This window comes from Homalodisca vitripennis, chromosome 4 (assembly GCF_021130785.1).
Source record: "Homalodisca vitripennis isolate AUS2020 chromosome 4, UT_GWSS_2.1, whole genome shotgun sequence".
Classification (NCBI taxonomy): Eukaryota; Metazoa; Arthropoda; class Insecta; order Hemiptera; family Cicadellidae; genus Homalodisca; species Homalodisca vitripennis.
This window is the reverse complement of record NC_060210.1, coordinates 173,360,927-173,378,148: the sequence shown is the minus strand read 5'-3', so window position 1 is coordinate 173,378,148 and position 17,222 is coordinate 173,360,927. Positions and strand designations below refer to the sequence as shown.

The window sequence follows — 17,222 nt, the reverse complement described above, 5'->3', positions numbered from 1 at the left end:
CATTTCAGAGGGGTTGCAAGAGGGGTTTCCGTTATATGTCGTCTTTCTTCTTCACTCGTTTTGTAAAAAAAAGAGAAATATAGAAAAGTACTCGTCTTAGTTAAATAAAAATTATCAACATCTTTTTTGTTTGTTTTTTATTTACCTAACAGATAAATATAAGGAATTAATACATGTATATTTGTCGAAGAAAATTCACAAAACACCAATTGTTAACAAGTCAACATTTCAGGTAAGATGAATATGTTTTGAAAAAGGGTGTTTGATGATCTTTTAAAATTGCAAGATACGGATCACTATTAGGAGAATTTCCCGTATGCCTCTCTTAATGTTTACTATGATTGTCAAAATGTTGAAGTAATGTTGTAATTCATATTCCGTAGGGATTTATATTTTATCGTACTTATTTCAAAAGCTAAATGCATCTTGAGTATGAAACTTCGGAGATGAGACCCAGTGTACTGGCGGTCATCTTAATTTTAGTTCTAACACTTTTACGATTTTATTTTTGTCGTTGAATTAGGGGAGATGTCTCATTTTAGAGATATTGTTAATACACATAAAAATATCTTTTTAAATTTTTCAACATTGTTGGGGGGTTTTAGAAAAAATGTCATTGTTACTTTGTTCTTATAGCACAAAACTAGGTCGTCTCGCTTCAGCCGGCTCTTTTAAAAATGTACACAAAAGAATATAAGCTAACATGTACGGTTAATTTTCTGTAAATGTTGCATTGTGATCATATTTTCTATTTGGGCGCATAATAATAATAATACAATACTGTTAAATCTTAAGTAATGAAGAGTAAATGTACTCGTATATTTTCAATGTTGTCATTACCAGGGGACTGTGCCGCGTTCTCCACGAGGTTAGAACCGTAGGTGTCAGAATAAGTGTTGTGGACAGAAGACGGTAGGGCAGAAGTCCACGGGTCACGTGTCATTCATCCCCACGTCAGCATCAGGGGACTGTGCCGAGTTCTCCACGAGGTTAGAACCGTAGGTGTCAGAATAAGTGTTGTGGACAGAAGACGGTAGGGCAGAAGTCCACGGGTCACGTGTCATTGATCCCCACGTCAGCACCAGGGGACTGTGCTGCGTTCTCCACGAGGTTAGACCCGTAGGTGTCAGAATAAGTGTTGTGGACAGAAGACGGTAGGGCAGAAGTCCACGGGTCACGTGTCATTGATCCCCACGTCAGCATCAGGGGACTGTGCTGCGTTCTCCACGAGGTTAGACCCGTAGGTGTCAGAATAAGTGTTGTGGACAGAAGACGGTAGGGCAGAGGTCCACGGGTCACGTGTCATTGATCCCCACGTCAGCACCAGGGGACTGTGCTGCGTTCTCCACGAGGTTAGACCCGTAGGTGTCAGAATAAGTGTTGTGGACAGAAGACGGTAGGGCAGAGGTCCACGGGTCACGTGTCATTGATCCCCACGTCAGCATCAGGGGACTGTGCCGCGTTCTCCACGAGGTTAGAACCGTAGGTGTCAGAATAAGTGTTGTGGACAGAAGACGGTAGGGCAGAGGTCCACGGGTCACGTGTCATTGATCCCCACGTCAGCATCAGGGGACTGTGCCGCGTTCTCCACGAGGTTAGACCCGTAGGTGTCAGAATAAGTGTTGTGGACAGAAGACGGTAGGGCAGAGGTCCACGGGTCACGTGTCATTGATCCCCACGTCAGCATCAGGGGACTGTGCCGCGTTCTCCACGAGGTTAGACCCGTAGGTGTCAGGTTAAGTGTTGTGGATAGAAGACGGTAGTGCAGAGGTCCACGGGTCACGTGTCATTGATCCCCACGTCAGCACGGCGCTGAGCCTGAGGCGTCGCGTCCAGTCGGTCGTTTCGTCCGTCGCGAACCTTTCAGTATTCAATCACTGTTGGTATTTAAAGTAAGACATCCGCTTCCGGTAGTGAGCGGATATGGTGTCAGTTCCGGCTGATTGCATGCCATCCATCACATTGGTTATTGGCCACAACTCATCAGCATATCACATACTCTCACACCTACCATCAGTCCAAGCCTGAATTACCGCGATTATTATACGCGTGCTGTAATTTCCATCCATCATTGTGCAAATCTCTCAAGGCATATAACCAATATTTGCTGATTGACAAAATATCACGGTGTCTCATGAGAAATTATTTGTTTACAGTGATACTTTGAACCCAAGAGAAACAGACCTTACCTTCGAGTAGTACGAAGGCGTTCAAACTGTGGAGATTTCTTAATGATATACAATGTCGTGACACAATCAAAGCAATGAAGTTATGTTGTGGAGACTTGTACATTACATTGAAACATAAATCTAAGCTGAACTCCACAGATAGAGAATTTTTCCCATATGTAACATTTTTCTAGTTAATCGCAATGAAAAATAAGGACTTGTCTTCAATTTCCATTTGAGAAAAACAGGTTTCCGTAATTGCAGAGAGCACAATTAAAATACAAAATACCGCGAATAGCTCTTAGTAACGGACATGGATAAAACAATTCAGCTGTCCTCATATTTCCCCCTGAATCCTTGACCACCTACACGGCTTCCGAGCACCGGTGCCTAAGTAACTACTTGCTTAAGATACTCAGCACACAATTTTTTTAAATATAAAAAATTATATGAAAAGTTATACGTCGTTTTGTACATAGGATGCGGTAATTTGTGTGCCTGTATTGTAAAATATGAGGTTATTTTTATATACTTTTGGTCACCAAGGTTGAGTTATTACAAGAATTTTAGAGGTAAAAAAATAAAACACACACACACGCGCGCGCGCGCGCGCGTAAATCGATGTTTGAGCTATCTAACGTGAAAATCAGATACCATCAGAGGCCGTCAGTCGCCTCTCAACTGTTGTATATTTTTCCATTTTTTATATCAATAGGATAGTACTTAAATTGTGTGAAAGTATTAAATTACCAGTCTAATTAGGTGTATAAATAAAATCACCACAGCAATTGTAAAGAGTACCGTAGTATTTTTCAAACCATGTTACCGTACTAAATTGTACCTAAATTAGGTCCACAATAACTGGCAAACCTTCTTACAAAAAGATTCAAGATTAAATTTCTATGTATTTATATTGGGATCCATTAACACAACTTTCAGTACTTTTAAAATGAATGGAACAATATTTAATACGCATTATTCCAAGTTTTAAATTACCTTTTTTCAAATTTAAGTGTTTTTAATTTATTTTAAAAAGTGTGTTTTAATAATTTGTACATTGTAATTTTTAAGATTAATTTGTATATTACAAAAAAGCTAAAAAAAAACAAACAAAATGTATAGTTCTGAAATTATTACAGCTCAAGTTCAAACAAAATCGAAATTTATTTTCAAGCTAACATAAATAACTCAGCTACATTTACATGTTGAGATACATGTGTTTTGCCGGATTTTTTGTGTTCGTCAAAAAACAAAACTATGTATTTTGTGTTTTGACATAGTCTACTAAATTTAGTGCACATCTTAGGAGTGTCAGGTTGAAGACATGGATTGGCTACATGGCCTTTGTGTTGGTAGCGTGGAATTAATGTGGGGTAGTGATACAGAATGTGTAGGGTGAAGTTTTCCCCAATAGAGATTCTGAATCGGAAGCCAGAAGCCAGATGACTAGTCTTTGGGAGCCTTTGAATCTATTCTGCATCAGCGAAACAGAGGACGTGAGTTCCTGGAGGAGAGGGGTGCTTTCAATCTCTGGTGTATTTTTAATTGGTTATTTTTAAGGAAAAATGCATCAAACCTAATTGCAAAATTTGTTCTACCTCACTTGAAGTGGAATCCGTGATTTATCGGTTAGGGAGCTGCAGCCTAACATCTAAACTACGGTGAAGGTGTTCTCCAAAGGCTATAACTTATCTGGCTGTGGTTGCAGATGTGTTCAACGTCCCCTGTCCTACGGCAGCGAAAAATGATAGTTGCCACAAATAGGTTTATCCAGTGGCTTGACTTACTTAAGCCACCATTCATAGAGTAGGACATCTGCAGAGATTAGGATTTCTTCTATTGCCAGAACGGACTTGAGGTTCTGTGGAGAAATTCAGCCCTCAATAGTTTCAGCTAGGGCCCTCTTGTAACCTTTACTATAAAAACTTTATTAGAAGATTCAAGTATTTCGAGCATACTAATCGTTAAAGAAACTTGTAATTGACGGCTTTTCGGAGGTTGTAAATTCCACACCAACACTAATATTGTGAACACCGTGGAGCCAAGCTACAAAACAATTTTAATATTGAACCTCTATGATAAATCTTAACAGTATATGTGAAGGGACATGTGTTAGTCATTACGTATCGTAAGTGCTTTTACTATTTTTATCATGTTTAAGGTGGATTAACTGTAGAACATTCCTTGTTTGACAGAGTCAATCTAAGAATTATATGGAACATTAATAATTATTACGATCCTTATACCATGAAGGTTAGAAAATAAGCTCCGAGTAAGTAGCTACCAATCACAATAATCCTATAGAGGTTTAATTGAAACTTTATATTTCCATGACTTTAAAATTTCTCTTGTAAATGTTAAACGGGTAAATTTATGTTAGCAATAGACAATAGCAATAAGGACCCGTCGGGACCTTAAAATAAGAAGGTTATAAAACCGTCATTGTCCGTCTGTATGTGTAACAATAAAAAGGTCCTACAGACTTGAAACGTGGTAACTTACGTAAGTTCTCTTGATCCATGGATGAACCCTATTGATCTCATTACGTTCTATTGGATCATTCGATACACCGTTTTATTGTTTTATTACACCTTTTATTTATTTAGTACATAAATAAATACGCTTCCTGAGCTGTTTTGACAAAATAAAAGGTTTATTGATCAATCGGTTTTCAGCAGCGTGATTGTCAGTATATTACCTATTTAGGTTGGATTCTTTACGCAGTTAGCCAGTTTTCATGGCGTCGTCAAATAAAAAACCCACAAACATAAACATACATGATAAAATAGCAGATATATACTGTGTTTGTGTTTTATAATTATACAGGGTGTCCCGTAACTCCATGGACAAAGGTATACCACGTTATTGCTTAGGTCAAGACAAAATATAAATGGAATTGATTAAATTTAACAGGTACTTAGAATAATAATATTTGTTTGCTGTAATGCAATTTTAGAGATCAAGATGAGATTTTTCGCAATCTTAGAGACACTGGTAGCTCGGAGGGTGTTTAAAACAAAGATAGGCTTCTATGTTAACCAGAGCCCTTAAGAATTCCCATGTAAATTTTCAGTACAATCAGTTTAATAGTTTACGCGTGAAAGCGTAACAAACAAACCCACTCTCGCATTTATAATATTAGTTGGGATGTAGGTCTCAAAAACCTACTTCGGTCAAAAAGGGTCTGCTTCCGGCTATTTCAATATTCTTTCGGTCTTAAATATTTCCAGTGACATAGTGCAGTTTGCCTTACAGTCACGATGTATAAAATATACATACATACTTAGGACTGAGAAGCCTTTTACGGTAAAGAAAACCTCTGCTCCCGATATAAAGTGGAAATCCCTACAGAGTTTATGCAACATTTCTAAATAATTATATACAATAGGGTTTGCGTAATAGAAGTCTTGCTATGTACGGACCTACAGTTTTGGGAAATATGGCTTGTTGATGCATGTTAGTGTTTATTTAGCTGTTTTTCTTTAAGTCACTGTAAAATACCATATCACAATGTCAAGGAAGCCAACCATTTTGTCACAAAGATACCCAGCTTTGTTCATTAAGGTGGGTTTCATAACATTATTTTAATAATATTAAAGAAAATTAAACAAAGTATTTCCAATGCAATAGATGTTTTTCATTTTTCATTAGCGCATTAAAAGTTACAGCGTAACTCTGTCTCTATTATCTGCATTCCATTACTGACGTGCTTAATATTTTACAATATTAAAATTTTTAATGTTTCAGCCTTTTTGGCGAACTTTAGCCGAATAAAATATTTCAAAGGTGTACAGGTATCAACAGCTGTTCAATGTCAGTTAAAGTTGTATCGTAAACATAAATATTATCATTTTGTTTCCAAATTCTAAGTGTTCCGGGATAATGTTCCAGTCTTCCTCAATATTCGCAATTCTTAAAGTTGAGGGGAAGAGCCGTAAGATATCTTTTTAACAGGACTAAACATATCAGCTGAGTATTATTTCAGTATCCAACGTTAAGAGAATAAAAAGTTAAATACAATTGTGACTGGTTCTATTTTGTGTATTGTTGTATCTAAACATACATGCATAAAATCTCAAAAACCTAATTTGATCCAAAAGTGTTCAATTTTGTCAGTTTAAATTCACCTACTGTCTTAAGATATTTCAAGAGCCATAATTATAGTTGAGCATTATGTCACAATATAGAACATATTTGAACGTCTAACAAGTTACTGCTATTTCAAATGTATCTGTTCCGGCTATTTAAATTCACTCCCAGTGTAATTTATGTAGCCTACAGATCAACAGTTAAGTTTTTGTTGTCGCACTGACCAAGAAAATAAATACACATTTGTAATTTGGGATCTAACTTAAAATAAAAAGACGTTGCTTGTGGTCTGCTTCCAGTTTAAGGGGAAGAATGTGCCATCCCTTTGATACTCTACTGGAAAAAATGTCATACACAACGTCAAGGGATCCCATCAGTGTCGAGTAACGTGCAAACATTCACAGCTTTGATCATTAATGTGCGTTTAGATGGTATTTCCAATGCATTAGCTAATTCTTTCGTCACTGATACAATGTAAATAAACAAATTATATATTTGCACTTTACATTATACCACTGCATTAAGTACCGATTGAAGCATTGTATTTCTAATAATGTTCTAAAATTTAAATGTTAACAAATGTTTCTGCCCCTATGATGAACTTCACCTGAATATTTTAACAGCTGTTAAATGCCAGTTCACTTTGGATTACGTGTTGTAAATATTTTAATTATTTTCCCGATATTTTAAATATTCTGCAAAACTTTCCTTACTTGCTTCTCCTTATAAACCTTCTTCAGACTTCAACGAACATTAAAGAAAATAATTAGCTGAATTGGTCCAGTCGTCCACGAGATAAGCGCTTAGCAACACATTAAGCGGTTTATTTTGCAATACTAGATATACTAGTTGAAAGGTATATACTGATTGTACAAGTATAATTGCAGAGTTTAATTAGTTTTCGTTGCTTAAATTAAGGCAATGTTCACAAGAGAATTACTATTTAGTGTGCAATGGAAATTTGGAGAAAGGAATGGCGTATTATATTGCTTATTAGTCTCTTGCACAGTTTTTGTCACGTTATAAATAGCTAAATCGAATCAAAATATCCACAGTCCTCGCGAAATGCTTGGTTCCCGCTAACAGGCGGTCGTATAGTTATGAAACCATGATAAGAGATGAACAGTTGTAGCTAATTAATCAAATTTAAATTTTATAGGCTTCATAGTTTTTGGAGATATTATTAATGAAATAATGAGTTAGGCAGTCGTTGTAATAATAAATATCCATTGCACATTGGCGAATATAGCCTAATAAATGTTTATAATTTAGGAGACGACTTTTCGTAATTATAAAAATTAGATTACAAACAAAAATTTATCCATAAAATATTTTACAAAACACCTCGGCAGTATTGAAAGATATAATTAGCCTACTTCGTATTTGCTGTCACCTGAAATCTTTACGATCGCGAAACGTGGCTAGTGGCTACAGGTATTGTATTTCAGTTCGATGCATTAGCCTATAGTACCGAAGCATTAGCCTATATAGTACCGAAGCATTGGCCTTGTAGTACGGGACATAATTGTAAGCCTGGATCGTTGCAAATAAACTTTTGTTTACGCACTTAGGCCTGAGATACATTGTTTAAAGTTCACATTAGTATAGGATATTAGTTTTTTGTGATAACACTAGTATTGAAGTTATTAATTGAAGACCCTTTACATTGTTAATAAATGGTTAAACCAAACGTCCAGGCTTGCATGATATCTCGTACTATACTCAGCCTCTACCGTCGGTACTGTAACACATATAGGCTACTGTGCTGTAGTGCAGCGCCATCTGCTGATATTTATCGCTATTTCCACCTCGCTTGAAACTTTTATTTACATCGAATTGTTTTTCTGTAAATTATAAGTTTCTGTCGACCAAGATCTATAGGCTTTGAAACCAGTTGCGATGCAGTAAAAAATATTGGTCGGTGCGCGTGTCCAGCCAGCTAATTGAAATATTTCTTTGTGGAATTTTAAGTTATTTATAGAGCTGCGGGCCGAGGATGGCTTGTTCGCGTAATCACACAGATAAAAACTGGCCCGGTTCTGCGAGATGGAGTTTGTGGTCTAGCTCGTCTCACCGGTGACCGGTGTCCCTCACAATGCAGTGGAGTTTGTGGTCTGGCTCGTCACCCTGGTGATCGATGTCAATCATTGCGCAGCGCAATTTTTGATCTTGCTCGTCTCACCGGTGACCGGTGTCCCTCACAATGCAGTGGAGTTTGTGGTCTGGCTCGTCACCCTGGTGATCGATGTCAATCATTGCGCAGCGCAATTTTTGATCTTGCTCGTCTCACCGGTGACCGGTGTCCCTCACAATGCAGTGGAGTTTGTGGTCTGGCTCGTCACCCTGGTGATCGATGTCAATCATTGCGCAGCGCAATTTTTGATCTTGCTCGTCTCACCGGTGACCGGTGTCCCTCACAATGCAGTGGAGTTTGTGGTCTGGCTCGTCACCCTGGTGATCGATGTCAATCATTGCGTAGCGCAATTTTTGATCTTGCTCGTCTCACCGGTGACCGGTGTCCCTCACAATGCAGTGGAGTTTGTGGTCTGGCTCGTCACCCTGGTGATCGATGTCAATCACTGCGCAGCGCAATTTTTTATCTACTCGTCTCACCGGTGACGAGTTACCATTGCACTGATGAGTGTGGTGATATGGCTCTTTCACCGGTGACTGACGTCCACCAGTGCGCTGAAGAGATTGTGGTCCTGTAAATGTGAACTTGCTATCTACAAAATAATTTGGACCACTCATGGTGATTTGAAGGAACTTTTACTCCTCTCCTTATATAAGTTTTTGTTCACATAGGACAAGAATTTGAGAAAACCTCTCATTGCATTTAGTCCTAAAAGAACCTTTGATGTCGGAGTGGTAGGATTTTCAGGATGGGTAATGTTGGTGGTAGGGGCCTAAATTCCATGGGGAGGGATAGCGGGCACTATATCTCAGTCATGTCACCTAGAAGAAGGGGAGGCTAGTTCTGTAGTTAAATCATAGTCTGTTACTGACAGCAGTTTACAATAGTATCACACACCTACGGCACTCACAGTGTCAGAAGAGCCTACCAAAGATAAAGTGTCTGTGGGGCCCTGGTCCACTGGTAACAGGTTCAGAGACAGACTCTGTACCCACCATAAACTCTTAAACATAGTTATAGAAGTCAAGAAAATTTTGATTGAGAATTAATTATTATCCTGACAAGTGATGTTTACAGTAAATATGATATGTGCAGGTAGCGCAGGTGGTGGACCAAGTTTTCCCCTGATGTACCAACAACCCAGCATGGTGTACGCTAGCCCTGCCCCCGGTATGCCGAACGGTGGTGTTATCTTTAGCTTGGGCAGTGACACAGCTGGTCGCGGACAGTTCATCATCCCCTTGCCGCTAGGACCCGCTCAGGCCGCTGCTGCCGACCTGTCCAAAGCCAAGAAATGACACTCAAACTCACCCCCACCTCCTTCACTTCTGGGATTTACATTTTGCTTTGAATTATCATTCCAGCTTTTAATGGTTTTAAATGGGCACAGACCTAATATAAGTTACCACTTGGATTTTGATTCATACCTAAATTTGATTTATTGTATGAACTTCGAGTTTAAATTTTGCAAATGAAATTTTTTAATGCAGTTTTTACATGTTACAAAAAACGTTACTGCGTCAATCCTGTAGCATAGTAATTGTGGTATATACATATAACTAAATTAGTTACTGATCTATACTTTTATTTACAATGTAATATAAGTGTTTATATTATTATACATAACAAATACACTTTGAACAATATCTTCTTCAAGCAGAACAACATAAAAACTTAAAACTTATTTAGTAGGAATACTAAAAATTCATTTCATGAGGATTAATTTTTAATAAATAATAAAACTTTTAGTTTTATGATCGATATGTACTAAAACAACAGTGATTATTGTAGGCATTTCCCTCAATCATCTGCAATATTGTTATAAAATATTACTTTAATCCAGATTACAGTGTTGATAGTAGGTAGATTTTGTATACAGAATCAACTTATTACAGTTTTCTCATAACGAAAATTTGTTCATATTTTCATCAGACACGATCTCCGAGTTCTAACCACTCCCAGTTCCTAAGTTTTTATATATATTATATTATAAAAAGCGGCCTGTGAAAATGATAACTTCCAAAATCCAAACAAGTTGAAACTTGTTCCAAAAATGTATGTTGTAAATGACACGGCTAAAATTGTTTACAAACTTTGTGTACTGTTGTTTTAATGTGGTGGCCATTAAATATGTAAAAAATTCACAACTCCATTATTTAAAACTCTATATAAAAATTGTTTATCTACAAATGTAGTTCGAAAATAAACCGTATTAATGTTTAATTTTCCAAAAATCTACGGTACCTACTTCTTCTAACTGAGCTGGAGGAACTAACTTAAGTGATAAAATAAATTTCTCTGCTTACTGCAGAAATGTTTTTGCTATGTTTAGTAATTATCAATTATCTTATTATTTCTTACCTTTGCTCAGGCAAATTAATTTATCGGAGCAAAGTAGATAGATAAAAAAGTGGTTCTGTTTTTGTAACCTGACATATTCACTTATGTCTGCTGTGTTGCTACTTTCCTAACTTTACCTTTGTTTAACTAACTTTTCCTTTGTTTAACATTATGTTTTAGGTTTTATCCCATGAGGGAGAAAGCAGTTGCTAGTTTTTAAAATATATTATTAATTGTTTGCAAAGCATAATTGTGGCAAATGGTCATAGCAGTCTTGATGTCTTTAAAATGACTCAGGGTGTGTAATGCATTTCAAATGAAGTAAACCTGTTTGTATAATGAAATCATAACGTAATTTTGTTGATCAGCTTAGTGTATATTAGATTAGTGATATTATGTATAACAATAACCGATCCAAGAGAATCAAATATCTAATTAAATGTTAATTATCAAGCAACATGGAGTGAGTGTGGCTAATATTTGGACGGGTGACCACTGAGTGATCCTGTCTTTTTAACGAGCCCGCCTATTTGGCCATTGGTGGTGGTTCGGAAGTCACCTGTAAATCATTGTGCCCCCAGATTAAGTGTTAGAGAGGGGTTTTTAACCCTAACTTCACCTGGTAAAATAACAAATTCTTTATTTTACGTTTTTACTTTAATTAACAACTATTTACTAGGAGATTTTTTCTATTTAGGAGAGTTACACCCCTTTTCTTGTGTAAACTTATTGCAGTACAATGAGTTGAAACAAATAACAGTGCAACCTCACTAACTCAAACCTGAAAGTGGTACTAGCTTTCAATTTAATGAGGTTCAAGGTTTTAAAACCTGAATATTTTAATTATAGACAGTCCAAATTTCACTGAACTCTGTGTTGTATGAAATTTAAACAGTTTAACTATAAGTTGTTCAAGTTTAGGTGAGAAATAAAATACCGAGTTGTAATAACATTATTACGTATTGAATTAATTGAATGTAGATAAGTTCATTAAGCAAGTGTATTGTAAATTCATTAAAATATATAATACTACATTAATGTATTGTAATTAATTTCTAAAAGATAAAATAATAAAATATTTACCATGAATTGTAGTGTATCCAAGATACCAATCAACTACACTCGTTTTGGTTTTATTCTCCTTACAATTCAGCACAATAACTTGGTGCAATCCAATCCAAAAAGTAAGAATTGCACTGTCTTCAGTGTTAAAACTACAGTTACTAAACATGTGAAGACTCATCTCTAAACATTATAATTTTTTGTTGCAAATCGTTGACAGAGCGTGATTATTTTTAATTATGAGTGATAGAGGTCATTTGAGTTGTTCGACAAGTATATGTCCAGAAAGACATAACTTTCAGCTATAGAAAGGTAATTTATCATCAATAATTCAGAAAACTAGAGGTTATCAAGAGTTTTATTTCAAAATAATCTGTTGTATAGACGGTATTGAGTGCAATGAGAGGGCCAAGGGGATAATATGACTTTGAGGTTCTAGTTACTGAGGTTGCACTATAAATTATTTTTTGTATGGAAGAATTTAGTACATTTTGTGATTGATTTACGATGAAGAAATAAACTAGTTTTGTACAAAATAGCAATTTAATTAATACAATATAAGGATTATAATTTATATTATGTTTGAAAAAGATACAGCATTGCCGAAGAATAATTAACCCATTGCTACCCTGTCAGGAACAGTACTAAATTATGCATCACAGAGACCATTCCATATTGAGTAAGGATGTTTATAATATTTCTTCTTTTCTTAACAATAAATTCATATGGCATTATCCATGTATCAAAATTAAACAAATAAATATTACACACTCTATATATTGCATTTCTGCCAGCGTATTATGACTTCCCTAAATTCATCTAAAAAATATTTCTTAGGCTTTTAAATTGTTATAGAAATGAAGTATTAGTAAACCCTTGTGTTTTTATAATTTTTTATTTAATCCATATAGAGAGGTGTCAGGTGCAGAAAGGTGCTACTGGGTTGAATGTTTTGTTCATAGTAAATGTTGTTCTTAAATTATAATGTAGTTTTTTATTTTTTGCTTATGTTGTGAAGGAATGTCTGTATAAATATGAAAAATTTAGTTGCTCTGCTTTATAAATTAAAATTACTATTGAAGCATATTTGAAGAATGGAATTATCAGTATATTGTCTACTTCAAAATTGTTAAATTTTAAGTGTTTACTTATACTAGGTGCTTTGTGAATTTTATTTTGTTATTTTTATAAAAAAAGCTTTTAAACGTAGGCCTTAGAGTAATAATCTGTGCTGAGCCAGGTCCAGTTGTGAAGATAGTTAAGGCCTTAAACTGTACAGGGATGCTGTGGAATTGTTAAGATTAATTATTTTCAGAGAACTGTTATCGCTTGGAGTAAATAATTTTTAAATTATAGTTGGTCATAAGATGGTATTTTTATGTCGACATCAATGTAAATAATAATATATAATTTTTAATAAAATTCATTTAAAATTGGAATAAAATATAATGTAACACTCTACATCAGTGGAACCTCAATAAATCAGATTTTAATGAGATTACTGAACATTGTATTTTTGAGACATTTTAACATAGTAAGTTTTGTGCAGCTGGTAATGGGTGGATAAATGGACAGCATATTCAAACTAGTTTGTTAAAGTCTATGCAAAGAGATTGAATTTCATATTCTGTGGTCATGAGGATTATAATTTTAACAATTTATAAATTAAAAAATACATTTAACATGATTAAACTAAATATGGAACTTAACCTCAGGGATGACTTTTTCAAAATTTCAAAAACTTGATTTTTTTATAGTAGAGAGATAAAATGTGCCCAGTTGAGTGCCCAGATGTTATTCCATGTTTTGTCGTAATTGAGGTCCATATTCGGTTCATTTTCAGTACATTAATATTCTTTTTCTTATATGTTGTATTAATAAAACAAATTTATATAACATTCCAGTAAAAAAAGTAAAACTACATCTTACTGTAGAAAGCTGCCATCTAGCAAGTCTAAACCAATCAATCAATCTAAATGTCACAATTAATGGGACCACATTTGGGCTTTGATCCTCAATGGGCACAGATTATTATTTAAATGTAATTATTTTTATAATTACTTCTTATGTAAAACATTCAGATGGCTCAACAAAAATAAAGTAAGCTACAAAGTATAGGGAAAAAACTCTCAGTTTTGTATTGATATAAAAAATGCATATAACACATGTTCAAAATTCAAGAATTAAAATTCTTCCATATTTTTCCTGAGGCAAAATATGGAGACTGACAATATCAGCTGTTACAGATGACTGAAAAATAGTTCAGTAATAATAATAAAGCTGTTATTGGGCCCATCTGGGTGTTTATTTCAGTTGTGGACCATAATATATTCTTTTAGGTAAATGTTAAAGTTAATGTGCCCAAATGGTCCATACTCCTTGAAAATATTATAATAATAGGTTTTAAAAATATTTAACACAACAGCTAACTTAACCTTACAATTTTAGGATATATTACTGAAAGTCATCAATGAAGTTCAGAATGTGATCAGACTGGCTATGATATCACCTGTCCTCAGGCCAAGATAATTTATAATATCTAGATTAAATTTAATTTCTTATCTATCAATGTTACCTCCAAACTTATAATAAGTTTAGTAAAAGCTCTATCAGATTTTTTCTCAATGTTGCTTGACATATTATATTACTTTAAATATTAAATATAATCCAAGGTCGTGTTGCTCAGACTTAAACTATTAAGCTGTGACTTCTTTCATTCAGTTCTGAAACCATGAGGAACTTGAAATATCATACCATACTTGGTAACTATTGCTACTTGGTGTTGATACTCAAACAAAATAAAGGGGGCAGAGGAACATTCTTAAAAACAGTAATTATAAATCCTTTATATAATATTATTTTTTAACTGTCAACAACAATTAAATCTGTCTTCCAAATAATACATACTGGTATTAATATTTTTTATTCTTATGTATAGTAAAGCAATGTAAGATCCTAGTTACACTCGATGAAGAAGTAAGTTTCCGAAATACAATCTAAAGAGAGGAGATAAATATGTATCTTCTGTAATAACTACAAGACTAGTGTATAAATGGTATGTTTATGAAATGACATGATGTGGTACCGTACCAAAGTGAGCAATGATTGGTGCTAACCCAGATACCGTAACAATGTCTGTTGAGGGATGTGATGTTTGTTGTATTGTATTAATATACTGACCTGACCACTGTTTGACCCTGCGAAGCTAGTCTATAGTTTTTTATGCTTACAATCTAATGTGTTTGTTGTTATTTCTAAGACACCTATTTGTTTTAATACATTTCTATGTTTTTTTAATAAATTATATTTGAAACTTATATTATGATAACAATTTTGTGTTCTGTATATAAAAACTCAATATGCTGTAAATTGTTGAATTTATTTGTTGTATATTTAAGGTGCCATTGCAAACTAATCTTGAATTTGTATTATTTAATAAATAAACATATCTTCTATGACTTGTGAGGTTTTATATTGAAGAGTTCAATTCATATACTTTTATCTTTTACTATTTTTGAGGATGATTGCTCTATACAGAGTGTTTCAAAATTAAGTGCATAGTTTTTGTGTGATGGTAGATGTACCCTGTAACACGTTTGAGATAGAAACATGGCTTGCATATTATGTATAATAATGCCACTTGAGAGAAAGGAATACTATGATACAGCCCTGCTGAAGTATATATATAAAATCAAACATAAATAAAAATACCAAATATTGGTAAACACTTATGAAATTTCATGTGCCTTAGTGTACTTCTTCATACAATAACAGTTATGATAGTGTACAAATATAATATATTATAATGAAACTGACAGGAAAATAACTCTTATTGAAAAATAAACAGTGAACAAACACTTCATAGCTGATATGGCATCAAAAATACCAAAGAGTAAAATTACAAATTTGTCATAAATAATATATATACAGAGTGTAAATTAAGTCCTGATACGCCTAGATATATTCCAAACAGATTGAGATATAAATGTACAACCTTCACCATACTTATTAAATTACTTTGGATTTTTCTTAGGGTAAAAAAATTTCATCCCCATTTTAAAGGTCTATTCAATGGAAACACAATAACATGAACAAAACATCTCTACAACAATCCTAGCAAACGTTAAGGGCAAATAATCTCTTACATTGTAATATTGCCTAGAAAAGACATCTCTTACCAAAACTATGCACACTATGGATAAGTGGGGCCCCTCAAGTCTTACTAAAAGATATCACGCATGCATTGTGTTAATATGTGTAAGGCATTGGCATTGTCCCTACAGATTTTTGTGTTATTTGTCCATAACTTTCGCTAGAAATGGCGTAAAGGTGTTTTCTTAGTGTCATTGTGTTTCACAAAATAGGGCTTGCAATTTGAAAATTTATAGTTACCTAATTTAACGGCCCTTTGAAAAGGGGAGTCAAATTTTCGAGTGAAAAAATAAACAAAAAGTATTTTATTAGGTATGGTGAAGATTTTACATCACTATCTCAATCCGTTTGGAATATATCCAGGAGTATCAGGACTAATTTACACCCTGTATATAATTACATTGAATCACAAAAAGTACTTGCTCCAGTTTTATATAATATATATATATATATATATATATATATATATATATATATATAGTGTACATCAATGAATTTCATGAGTACAGCTTATAAGTTACTTTCCCAACTATCTGTAATAAATAGTTACGTAAAATAAAGTTGTAAATTAATAAAATAAAAATAATACTAAATGGTCACCATAAAACAACTTTGCAACAAGACAATCAAATAAGATATGGTGTTTAAAGTGGCCATTGTTTTGTTGAATGCACAATTCATCCCTATGAATCATGAAATCCTTCACTATCTTAAACGTTGTGGCAAAGCTGTCGAGAATATTTTCTGCAACTGCAACGACCTTGCCAACCAATTCCTCTCTAATTGGGACAGGTTTTATTGATATTGTTTTTCATATAAATCCTACAAATTGTCTGAAGGGTTTGCCCCTGTATTCCTGTATAGAGCAAATTTGCTCCAAAAGTGCTGTACCTGGTGTTCAGAGTAAAGGCCACCACTCAAATGGATGTAGAAGGATTGATATCAAACCTGTGGAATATTTCTTCTTGTATGTTCATGTCACACAATTTAATCACGGCTCCAGTCATGAATGTTCCCTCCAATTGTACCTACATGTGCAAAGTGCGGTCCAACACAGAAAGTTGCATGAGTTAAGGGTATGTGATTCGGATACTGTTCATGGTAGCACTCCCTAGCACATTTCATGTTCCGAGACACAGCTGCATGTCGGCACACTACTGCAGCGTGAAGTCAACATCAAGAATAACAGCATAAATATAAATTGTACGCTTGCACTCACCGGACACTACAACATCGATGATTATTAGATGAAGCAGAGAAAATCACATGTAAACAAG

General features: G+C 34.5%; 1 protein-coding gene across 1 annotated transcript in view; it reads left to right on the top strand.

Annotated features, from left to right (window-relative positions):
• The window catches only part of LOC124360668 (serum response factor homolog), a 184,943-nt gene extending 169,692 nt beyond the window's left edge, over positions 1-15,251 (top strand). Inside the window, exon 6 of the mRNA XM_046814486.1 lies at positions 9,487-15,251. Within this exon, the coding sequence (XP_046670442.1) occupies positions 9,487-9,689 (203 nt within the window). The 3' untranslated portion in view covers positions 9,690-15,251. The remainder of the gene's footprint in view (positions 1-9,486) is intronic.
• The last annotated feature ends 1,971 nt before the right edge of the window (positions 15,252-17,222 follow it).